Below are 11,707 nucleotides of genomic sequence, written 5' to 3'. Positions count from 1 at the left end.
ATCACGTGAAAACTAACGGTTTGATTTCGATGAAACTTGGTATAATTATATCTTATTATCCTGGACATAAAATAGGTTACTTTTTATCCTGGAAAAATACGTAGAAAAGAATCTTTATTTTTCAGTTTTATTCTGCTCAACAGCAGTAGCTCAATAGAGGGATCTCCTTAATTATTATGGGCCTCGCTAGGAATAGCGGGTTACCGGGAGAAATAAAACTTCCGGCTTAAAAAGCAGGGGTAGGAACGGGTTGGTTCTTAGTCAGTAAGAATCTGACACCACACAAAAGGAAAGGCTTGCCTTAAGTCATTGGAAGATTTTCCCGGGGCCTCAAAATAAAGGGTAGAAAATATCTATAGACACCCCCTAACATAGATATAATGTTACTTTGCTCAATCCAGTGATCGATTCTGTTGAACATTGTATTCTCATTTCAAAATTCCTAGCAAAAGTTTTATTTTGCTTATTTTTCGAAAGAATAAAATAATATTATTCCTGAAATAAACTGTTTCACAACTCATTGTCGGGCTTCCTTTAATTAGCCTTACACAAACAGATACTTACATTACGTCGCCATGTGGTGCAGTTTAATGCAGAGACAATGCAACTTAAGCTTCTCTTACAAACCGCATCGTGAAATTCATTGTTCAACTCTAATGTTGTTTAGAAAACATAATCCTCGTGAAAGTGGTATCAAATAGTAATGTTAAAGTTTCATGAACGTTCTTATTGTCTCCGGCTAAATTGTTGTTGTGTAAATATATAACAACTCTACCAACTATTTGCTCATTGTTCGGCACTGATACTAAATGAAATTCGTCTTTCTAAATGACAATATATTATAAGGTCAAAATAAAGCCTATAGCACATTCAAAGTTCGGATTATTATTCAACCGGATGATCCCGTGGAATGATATTACGGCTTAAATAAAATACCTTGGCAACTTTTCTCATGAATACAGCTTAGATCCCTCAAAATTAATCACGTTTTCGATTTCACCTTGCCCACAGGTACATTTTATTGAACTCGGGTTTCTTCTATTTCGGAAGTCATCTATACGATTTCGCAATGTCAGATTAAATACGGTTGGTAGGGAGAAATCGGGAACGGAGTGAAAAACTTATATTGTGGGAGATGACGAAGGAAAATATACGCAAAGTGAATTGTGCCGAACCTGAGAATTTTATCGAAGTTGATATAAGTAATATTGATAAACGGTCTCGAAGAGAAAATTGAGTTGGAGTTGGGCCCTTGAAGAGCGAGCAAGTTGAGTGAGGTGGCGGCAAAGCGCTCGGCAAATATTGACTGCGGTTGAGTCTCTCGAAACTTGCGAATTTTCCGCAGTCTTATATCGAGCTAGAACTTTCATATTAATGCCTTTCGGAAAGTAAAAACTTTTAATAGACTAGCCTTTCGCCTCTCGGATTCACTGATGAACTTGGTTGGAGCAAGCGTTAGACATGATTACCCTTCATATTGGATAAAAGATATTGAGAAGGCGTGTAAAGTGAGCCTTAGTTATTTTCATAAAATTTTGTGATAATCTTGGTAACGGAATTTTATTTCAGCTTATCTCTATACAAGGGAGTCGTATGTACCTATTTGCATAAATTGCTATTGATTATGGTTATTTATAATGAAAAAATAAAACATATATTAAATATTTTATCAATTTTATTAAAAAATCTTATTACATAATTTGGAGACTACATAATTATAAAAAAAATATTACAAAGAATCTACAACTACACGACAGTTGTTCGAATATTTCTGAATATGTTTTGATCGTATTCCAAGTCATGTAGTGCGGACCTTTGTCGTTGACTCGTTTGTGCATCATCTTTACTATTTACCTTAAGATTCATAAAAAATAAATTTCGCTAAACTAAACCTTATTACTAACATGATATGGTTTGTGAATTTCGTTTGCTTTATTCCATTTACGAACTAACCTACTGTGTAAGTATGAATGTATCAATGGAGCCTATGAAACTACTTCTACTGTGAAACTCATCCGGTATTATGTATGTATAGTTAGGGAACTAATGTACTAATATGAAGATATTCGAAATTTGGCAAACCTGAAATCTATGGGTACCTTACCGATACTATAAAAACAAGTTTATTAAATAGCTATGCTATCAAAACATGAATTGACTAGGTTTACAGACTAGATACATTATGAGTCTATTCTAAAATTATTTAAATACATTTTAAAATAAAGTGCTACACGTAAACATATTATTTTATATGAGTATGAGTAAACATGTTATGAAACTACAAAGGTTAGCTATTGATGTAAACACGGTAATAACGGAAATCCGTACCCGAACTGACATTCATAATGTTCTTGTTTGTGATTATGATTTCCATCCCTCCAATCCCCTATTTACCTAAACGTTCGAACATAACAATATAATGAACTACGTGCACCGTGCCATCACAATTTATAATGTGACTGTGACCCACTATATCTAATTACTTTAGATGTTACGGTTTTGTTCAGTCATCACTAGTTATTGATGTATGATATTGTATATCTAACCTAATATGCGAAATGGATTGAATTTATTTCGATTCGGCTGCTGTGGCCTCCGGGACCTATTTGGTCTGTGAGCTGGCTCATTTGCACCAGAAAGTAATGGCGATTGGAAGTCATCAATTCCATCTGATGAATTAGTCATTGCACCGTATTCTTCGTGTATTTCGTCGTTGTAAGGCTCGTTTTTCATTATGTGTTCAGTCACTGCGGGTGCAGGCGAAGAAGGCTCTATCGGCTTATTAGATTGAGAGGTGTTAGAATTAGATTGCGCTGTAGTAGCAATAGGCACTTCGTTGGTTGTGGTGGGTGTGTTTTCAGTCGTTTCAGTATGAGTTAGTACAACTGTCTCATTTGCAGTCATTACAACATCAGCGAGGCTTGAAACATTGGCAAGTGATTCAAATTCATGTTGTGTTGCTTCTATTTCAAGTTGCGTAGTTGGAAATACATCACTTTTGTTTCGAATATCATCAAGTGATTCTTTATGACTGGTTGATTCGAAATTGTTACGAGTAGTTTCTTCAATAATAGGCACTTTAGTAGTTATTTCAAACGTAGTAGGGTTTTCAGTAGTATGACCTTCAGAAATTATTGTAATTTTAATCACTTCGTGATTTAATGTTATATTTTGAGTTGATTCTTCAAATTTCTTAATAGGACGTTCTTCATGCTTTATTTCTTCAGTAGCTTCTACGTCCACTAATTTAATTTCAGTATCATTATTATATGTACTGTTTTTGATTACCTCTAATTTAGACACGTCACCGGTGAAGTTATTGTAATAAATTTTTGGTTCAAGAGATTCTGGTTCATCTTTTAAGAAGACAGTTAGGTCCAAAGCGGATTCGTCATCCATTTTATTAAAATGTGGCAGTGGTGTAGTTTCGCTTGGTTTTACCGTAGTTTCCGTTTGCGCAGTAGATGTTTTGGCTTTTTCCAGCAGTTTTGATTCTACCGCTTTTTGAACCTTACTTTTAGGATCATTCAATTTCTCGTTATATTTTTTGGGCATAACAGATTTCACTTTGTCTTTTTTCAAGTCATCCTTATTTTTAGGAATATCTGTTTGAGATTGTTTATCTACTGCAACTGGTTTTGGTTCTTCTGTTGTTGATTTTATAACATTGCTTTGATAAACGTGATCACTTTGTCCATATTGATTGTTTTGCTTGTAGTAGTGTTGTTCGGCCATCTGTTGGGCATGTTTTTCTTGTAAGGATAGAACAGTCATATCATCACTGATTTTAGCTTTTGCCATTACTAGTGGTGGAACAAAATGATCAGTAGGTTGTGTAAATATATTTTCAAGGTTACCAAGCCTTGCTATTTCCTCGTGTAACATTTTATGTTGCATGTGCTTCTCATCTTCTATTTTTTCCAAATCTTCGTTTGTCACATAGTTATCACCATTAGCTATTTTCGGAATGTAATTGCTTTGTAAGTTATTGTTATGTATTAAACCTAAATCAAGGTTCTTTTCGAAATTAACTCTGTTATATTTATTTGCGTTAACAAACGTGACTGGTGGTTTCTGTTCTGTGATGAAATTCACATTTTGGACTGTGGAAGTAGATACGACAGTACTGGACTGATTAATGTCGTCTTCATGTTCAGTGGTAATATTATTGTCTTCAGTGGTGACTTCACTCGTTGTCATGTCATTATCAGTAAATACTGCGTCAGTTGATACTGGCCAGTTGTTACCTAGGGATGTTAAACTAGGAGTGCTACTTATTTCTTCTTCTTCGGCGCATGCCAGGTCTCTAAGTAAGTCTTCACGTTTCTGGGAACAACAGAAATTAACCTAAGAATTCTGATTTTAAAATAATCGCAAAAATCTTATTAAGGTTATGCCATCTTACCACATTGCCAGTGCATTGCACACGTTTTACTCCAGCTAGGCCGCAGTCGGCGGTCAGCTGAACAGCAGCACTTTCAGGTAAATACAGGATCGTCAGCGCAGGTAGAGCGCGCACCATACATCCCTCATTCCCTAGAGCCCATTGCGGTACTGCGTACAAAGGGAAATTATATTAAATCTTACAGTCTAGCGAGCAAGGTAAATAGTACTGTGTATTACATTGCACAAGATTCTAAGCTATCGTAAAGTTACTTTACGGAGCAACTACTAAGCTAAGATGTTTAGCTCCGAGCCTTTATTTGTGTTGAGATTGTAGCAAACTACCCAAGTACTGTTATATATGTATTTACGTACGTAAGCCAGGATGGGGCTCATATTGTACGTATACTTTATTATACGAGTATTAATATACGAGATTTAGTTCTACCATCAGATTAAACATTAAGATCTAACTATGTAACTCCTTCATTTCTAAATAAATACCAATCTAACGTAACTTTACAGTTATACACGAATATACATAGGTTCACTTCATATGAATCGAAGTTTAGCTTAACCGAAAAAGATTATTTCGTATTTGTTAATTCAATCATACAATTGTAAACCTCTATTGACATTTTCTAAAGTATTTATGTTATCTTGTTTGAGCCCAATATTGGCTTTACTTAAGATAAAATTGCGTCAATCAAATTGCCTCAAACGTTGAGTCTTATTTTAACGCAGCAGAAATATTTTCAACTAACCTGGCAGTTCACAGATGAAAGAAGCGACAGTTGGTCCACCACAAGCGCGGGCTTCCCAGCGGTAGTCAGCAGCAGGATCGGCGGCTGCGCAGAGGGGCGCTGCGCGAGCGTCGGGCGCTGAACTCCAATACCCTTCCCCACTCAGCCCCCGGTAATCACTAAGTAAAAACACGTTTCAATTAGTATCTTACTTTTTTTTATTAAAACTAGCATGAAGGAAAGAATTCGAACTCTGATTATGGCTATGTAGATGTTAATAAGTTTAAAATAAAAAAAGCATAAAAAAGATACAGCATTTTTAATTGGCTCATTTTTATTTCAAATGCAATGGTTAACACTTAACAAGCACACATCTTGCTATAAGGACGCAAACTAATGTGAAAAAGTAAAATTAAATTAGATTTCGTGTATTGAGTAAGTTAACTTTTACATATTCCCAGTTTGGATTTTAAATTAATGGTTCTAATACGTTTACCACATTAATATCTTATCATTACTTACGTCCAAGTAAAGTCTCCATCAGGGTTGCTTCGGATCAGACCGACCCACACTGCGCTCGAAATGTCCAGTTCCTTGAGGTAAGCGCGCACAGCATCGTACTGCGCCGTTGTGTCCACTGTATAACAAAAGCAACGAATCAAAATTATTTTTCGAATTTTAAAATTATGATTTTAGATGTAACATTGTTACATAATAGGATCTAGTGGACGACTGTGTAACATGGAGCACAATATAGGACATTTCTCTCCTTTAATATTAATCTGTGTCTATTTTTCCTTATTTTAAGAATCGAATGTGCCGCTATTATAACACCTCTGTAAGTAAACAAATTGACGAATATTGGTAATATTTTTTATGTTTAGTAAGACACGAGTGAGAAGTACCTAATCATTTTCAATTTCCAGAAATGAAACCCTGAAAAGTATTATATGTCCTATATAAAATTCTGTCCTATATTTGTTATGTTATATTCATATTTTGATTGACACTTATAGAAATCGTTACAGTCAATCTATAAAAAGCCTGAAGAATCCTTTCAAAACAGCCTAATATGAAATGAAGGTTACCCTTGGTGTTTTGGTACAATATTTCATCAAGCCGTTAATATTGTGAAATATTGACAGGAGTTCTGAAGTAAACAATTTTCGGAATTTTCGGTTTGTTATAACGTGTTCAGCGTCAAAGTGGTTCTCTCACGAATATTCAATTAAGTTTGTAAAACAAAGAAAGCGTATTCGGCTACATGCCTACTTATTGGGCAAAAGTGTATTACAATGTGCTATTTATAAGTGTCTGCATAAGTATGCAGAATCGCCTATACATGTGTAAATATCTACATATGTATATTATGTATTTCATGTACATAAAGGTAGTATTAATCTTAACAATAGATATCTCTCTCAATGTGAATCAAGAACTGGATGCAAATCCTACTACAGAGTAAAAAACTAGCACTTCGCTGGTGGTTACACTCACGATTAATTATTCAGTTCAAAGTACCAAGTAATACATGTACTTTCCAATCCTACTCTGGAAAATGTCTATAAATATATTCAGGATTTATTCACGTAAAAGACTAACGAAGATCCTCACAAACCTTCCCATTTACGGTAGTAAGGTTTAAAATAAAGTTATTACATAAAATGTTTTAACTCACCGCACCACAACTTCGACTTGGTTAAGCAAAGAAACAAAGCCTCTAAGAGATCCACTTAATTATGTACATTAGGTAAACTCAACTAAGTGAATAAAGAATCTTTCTTTTGTACCCACTGAACAGAACATGAAGTTTGTTGTGGAAGTTCGAGAACAAAAACAACTTGTGTCAAAACACGCGGCGATAATGTGCCTACATTATGTAACTGTACCACACAAACAATATTGCGTGTTATATTTTATCGCACATTTTCTTTGTTCTTATCTATCTCAGTTGTAGATATCTCTAAGAATAGCTTAGCTAAGCTCTCACGTATTTCAGGTAATCGAGTAGGAAGCAAGGCTGCATGAATTACAGAGTTCGTTCACGATGTTCCATTTAAACGATATCATAAATTTACGTCCGACGACTAGCGAGCGCAGCCGGGAGGCGTGCTGCGGTTTATTAGAGCGTCCTATTATACAGAAGCCGGCCCGACTTTTCTAAGAAACGTTCCGGAGCTTGCGGCCGCCTTAGTTCCGCGTCCGTGGGCGCACACATCACCAACCTATTTTATGTAATAGTATTATTTAACACGACAGAAACAAAAAACAGTAAATATCAAAGCATACAACCTTTTAAGTAGCTAGTATATTTTCTCCAACAAATTTCCTTTTTTAATGCCCATTTAGCCGCGCTATAAAATTCGATATCTGTAGCGTTATTTACGGCGTATCGCACGTTAGGTCGGTCGGCCGAAAATGTTAGACTTTTTTGCAATTTCCGTTAATACAAGATATGTTTGTTGCGAGTAAATGGAAAAATGTAATTCTTGTCCATCGAATGCTCACGCAGTGCAGGTATGATTCGATTATGTCGCTTTGTAAGGCGCTGTTGTGGTCCGTTCTTTTTGTTTGCGTCACGTATCTTTTAAAAGGGTCTTTTGGGAGCGTCCTCGTATCCAGTAATCTTATCAAATGATCTTTAGTAGAAAAGAGGGCAACGTTTATGGTCTAGTTAAGAGGAAAATGTACCTACCATGGTGACTTGGATGCGTGTCATCAAAATTTTGATAAGGGAAAGTAGATAAGGGCGGTAAAATCAAGCGAGCCCTGGGAGTCGCTTAGTAAGGGTACCGGGTACAGATGCCCCACATTTCGTTAGCCCGAGGAAAAACATTTATAAAGGCTTGCTGTAAAATTTAGTGTCATGTTTTTGGCTTTGGTGTATTATTATTGTAACGTTATTTATATCATGCTATCTAAATACTCAGCTACTTGACTAGAATCCTTAGGAAATTACAAGGGTATCACATTAATATTATAAATGTGAAAGTGTGTTTGGATGTTAATCCGTTAATAACATCGGAACTACTGAAAAGATATTGATTAAATTTGGAATACAGACAGACAGACAGGGAAACGAGGGCAAAACCGCTGGCAGAAGCTAACGATTAAGTATTTTAGTTTGATTCTATTTCTTTTAAGTTTTTTTAACTCAACTCTTTATTGCATAGATAACTACAAAATGTTGATTAGTCTAATGGTGTTCACAATACCATTACTTATCACAAACAGATACTTACTTAACCACACTATATCATATACATATTTCCTAGTACCTAGTCTACCTACCAGTATGTGTAACTAGTTCAATATGCACAATTAGTCGGTGGTTAGCAGCAGTTAATTAACGGGTGACCCATTAATAAATTATGCACTTAGACACGTGGCTCCTTTCGCGTTGTAAAACTGTCATTGTGCCGGTAGACAATTTACTTTTCCCATTTTCAATTTATCTTTAATTAAAATATTTCTTACTCTACGCACCACGAGTAGGAACTTAAATAAATATATACATATAAGTACTATTTAAAAGAAAATGCATTGACGAAATACATCACCATAAAAGCTAATCAAAACGAAGCTAAAAAAAGGTACTTGATCTCATTTCCTTCTTGTTACGTTACTAAAACACAAAAAGACTTTTTATAATAAAAAAGTTTATGGGGTATATTACCCAGATTATGGTTACGGCTCATAAAAGATGACCTACCCAAAAGATGGTTTAAGGAACATTAAAGTTAATGTGAATTTAACACGAGGGTTGCCTGGAGGGACAATAATTTAGGCGTTAATACTTTAATCAATCAATTCGGCTCTGTGAATCGAAAAAACAGGAAATGAAAAGGGATAATTAGCTGGCCTCAATTCGAGACATAAATCACGCATTTAACACGCACACGGATTATACGGCAACACGTATAATCAAACAAAATCAGAGTCCTGACATCAGTAATTATGTATGGTAAGCCGAAGGGTCGCGCCAGTCCCTCGCGGCCTTTCAACCTACTTTCATATCCAATGATACAACGACACACGATAATTGTACTGACATTTAAAACCGATATTCAAATAATGTTCATTCCCAGTTCGAAATCCCACATCCATTAATCGCAAGGTTACACCGAGCAATACATAAATTAACGCTCAAGTTGCCTGATCGCCAAATTGCTCATTCGGATCAGTTCGATACAATCGTTCCCTGATTGACAGCCCATTTTCGGTGTCAAATAATACTAGGAAACTATGGCTTTCGAAGCTGACACGAGCGGGAAATTTACATTACCGTGAAGTGGAGTGGAGCTGACAAGTCGGTCGTATTCAAATTGACGTCATTAAGGCGGTTACACGGCGCTAAGACGAAAGCTTTCACTAATAACATTTACCTGGGCCGGAATAACCTCGTATGGCGGCCTTCGTGTTAAGCCGGGAACTTGTTCATTAGTGAAGACGAGAGCACTATAATAAGTAGGAAAAAATCTTAATAGCTTTCATCGTCAACCAACGTAACTATATTCAATTTTATAGGAGAGAGTAATCCTCAAAGAAAACTAATTTACCGGCAGTGTTTATTATAGCTATCGCACTGATTGACTCTCAGTGGCGGTATTGAGCCGAAGAATGTAAGAAAAGACACAAAGCCCGATAAATCCTTTCAGAACTCATAACAAAAGCGGATTAACTCAGTCTGTAATAACACATTGTGGTATTATCCGCCCGCGAAACCACTTTTTACTTAGAAGTAATTTCTCCACGAGAATGAGAAACGGTAACTTTTAATTAATATTCTCCTAGTATTTTATAACCAGTCAACTTTCCGATTGCTGCAGTATTCAATTTAAAAGTACCTTAGTAATTAATTTAAATACTTACAACGTGCTTAGGTAAAGCATTTGTATTATAATATGTTTTCTTTTTGAATACAAATGGAGTACGTAAGTAGTAAATATTGGTCCAATACATTGTGTTCAGCGACAATAATAGATTAAACGACACCGTGGGGGCGTAACATCTTTACATATAAATTGCCAATGAAGATTAACGGTTGTTCGTATCTACGGAGCGGTATCTATAGGGCTGTGAAATTAAGAAAATTTCCATAACACGTCTCGGGGTTGAGTGTAGTGTAGGTACACAAATGGCTAGGTTGGTTGGCTTCACGCCAGCCGGCTCCCGCGTCCCGGCCGACAACTCGGGAAAACTCCGGGGAACCGCCAAGTCAATATTTGTGATGCCATTTAACTGTCCCACCACTCGCGTCTTGCGATATTTTATTGGTTGCTTATCTTTACTAACTTTTAATTTCACAGTTCAAGTATTTTACAAGAGAATTGATTGAACCATAAAATTGATAGACTGGTTGCTTTTAACGGGCGTAAAATCAAAAGTATTTGTTTTATCTAAATGAAAATAAAGTAATGTTCGATTGCAAGAAATACATTTAAACATAAATCTAGCCACTTCACCATCTACCTGAATAAATCTACAAAGACAGACAGAATAACTAATTGCGTAAATATTTAAACAGCAGAACCGTGAAATGAAGACCTTTACTTTGAATCGGTTAACTTAATCCTGAAAGGTTAACAAAACAATCACTCGCTAACTCCCGTTTAAAATAACAACGTGGTATTGTTAAAGCTGTGTAATATCCAACAAATTTATCCTCGATGAAATCTCAGAGATAGGTGGGCTAGAGGTTGAATCTCAAAGCTATTAAATCCATTTAGGCGAGCCGCATGTTTATTTCTAATCCGAAACCATAACACGCGAGTTTAAGGGAATACGGAATCAGGAAATTTATATTAGATTGTGAAGCACCGAGCCCGCCGCGTTTAGCCTCGGGGTCCCAATAACTACATTTGACGCCATTTGTAGGTACACGGCACACGCCGCCTTGTTTACACCGCTAGCTATATGCTCGTGTTGGCGATAACACCACCTCTATTGCCAATAACCACTACTTATTTTCGGCTATGAGATTTTGGGACGTGACACGGACGCATTCGCAATATATGAGAGAACATTAATATTCAATTTTTCTACTCTTTTCTCTTATTCAATCTATCTAGACACACGACCCGAATAGAGATGAAACCTAACTTTAGATTTTCTACATTATCAGGGTTTTCTTTAAAAATACACAGCTGTAAATTATGTGATTACTTTACAGATAAAACTTGTTACAAATTGTATTGTAAGCTATGTAATTTAACACACAAATTAAGACATATCTCTCCTCCAGCTACACCGTATCTCCAAATAACAATTCTAATTAGCGTTTGACACGTCGTTAAACAATGCACAAATTGCTTCAACTACGAAGCATGACTAAGCGGCAGATTACCGTGAGATGAGGACGTGAATCGATTCAGTCAGTCGTCGATACACATCGAATCACGTACATCGATACATCGCACAAATCGATGCATCGAAACGAGCTAAGCTCTGAGATCAGTGCCATTCTTTGAACGTCACGTACACTATTCACCACTATACGCTGATTGGATATTTTATAGCGAAAATGCTCTAGAGTATTTGTGTATTTAGAGGCGTTCCGGTTGCCTGATATTCTTTTTGCA

General features: G+C 36.0%; 1 protein-coding gene across 1 annotated transcript in view; it reads right to left on the bottom strand.

Annotated features, from left to right (window-relative positions):
• Positions 1-1,657: 1,657 nt before the first annotated feature.
• Positions 1,658-11,707, bottom strand: part of LOC118273733 (uncharacterized) — a 40,309-nt gene continuing 30,259 nt past the window's right edge. The window contains exons 3-6 of the mRNA XM_035590869.2: positions 5,649-5,763; positions 5,148-5,305; positions 4,406-4,554; positions 1,658-4,326 (exon numbers count right to left, since the gene is read on the bottom strand). Of these exons, the coding sequence (XP_035446762.2) occupies positions 2,542-4,326; positions 4,406-4,554; positions 5,148-5,305; positions 5,649-5,763 (2,207 nt within the window). The 3' untranslated portion in view covers positions 1,658-2,541. The remainder of the gene's footprint in view (positions 4,327-4,405; positions 4,555-5,147; positions 5,306-5,648; positions 5,764-11,707) is intronic.

Source organism: Spodoptera frugiperda, chromosome 1 (assembly GCF_023101765.2).
Source record: "Spodoptera frugiperda isolate SF20-4 chromosome 1, AGI-APGP_CSIRO_Sfru_2.0, whole genome shotgun sequence".
Lineage (NCBI taxonomy): Eukaryota > Metazoa > Arthropoda > Insecta > Lepidoptera > Noctuidae > Spodoptera > Spodoptera frugiperda.
Note: the sequence above shows the minus strand (reverse complement) of the source record. Positions and strands in the feature narration are given on the sequence as shown.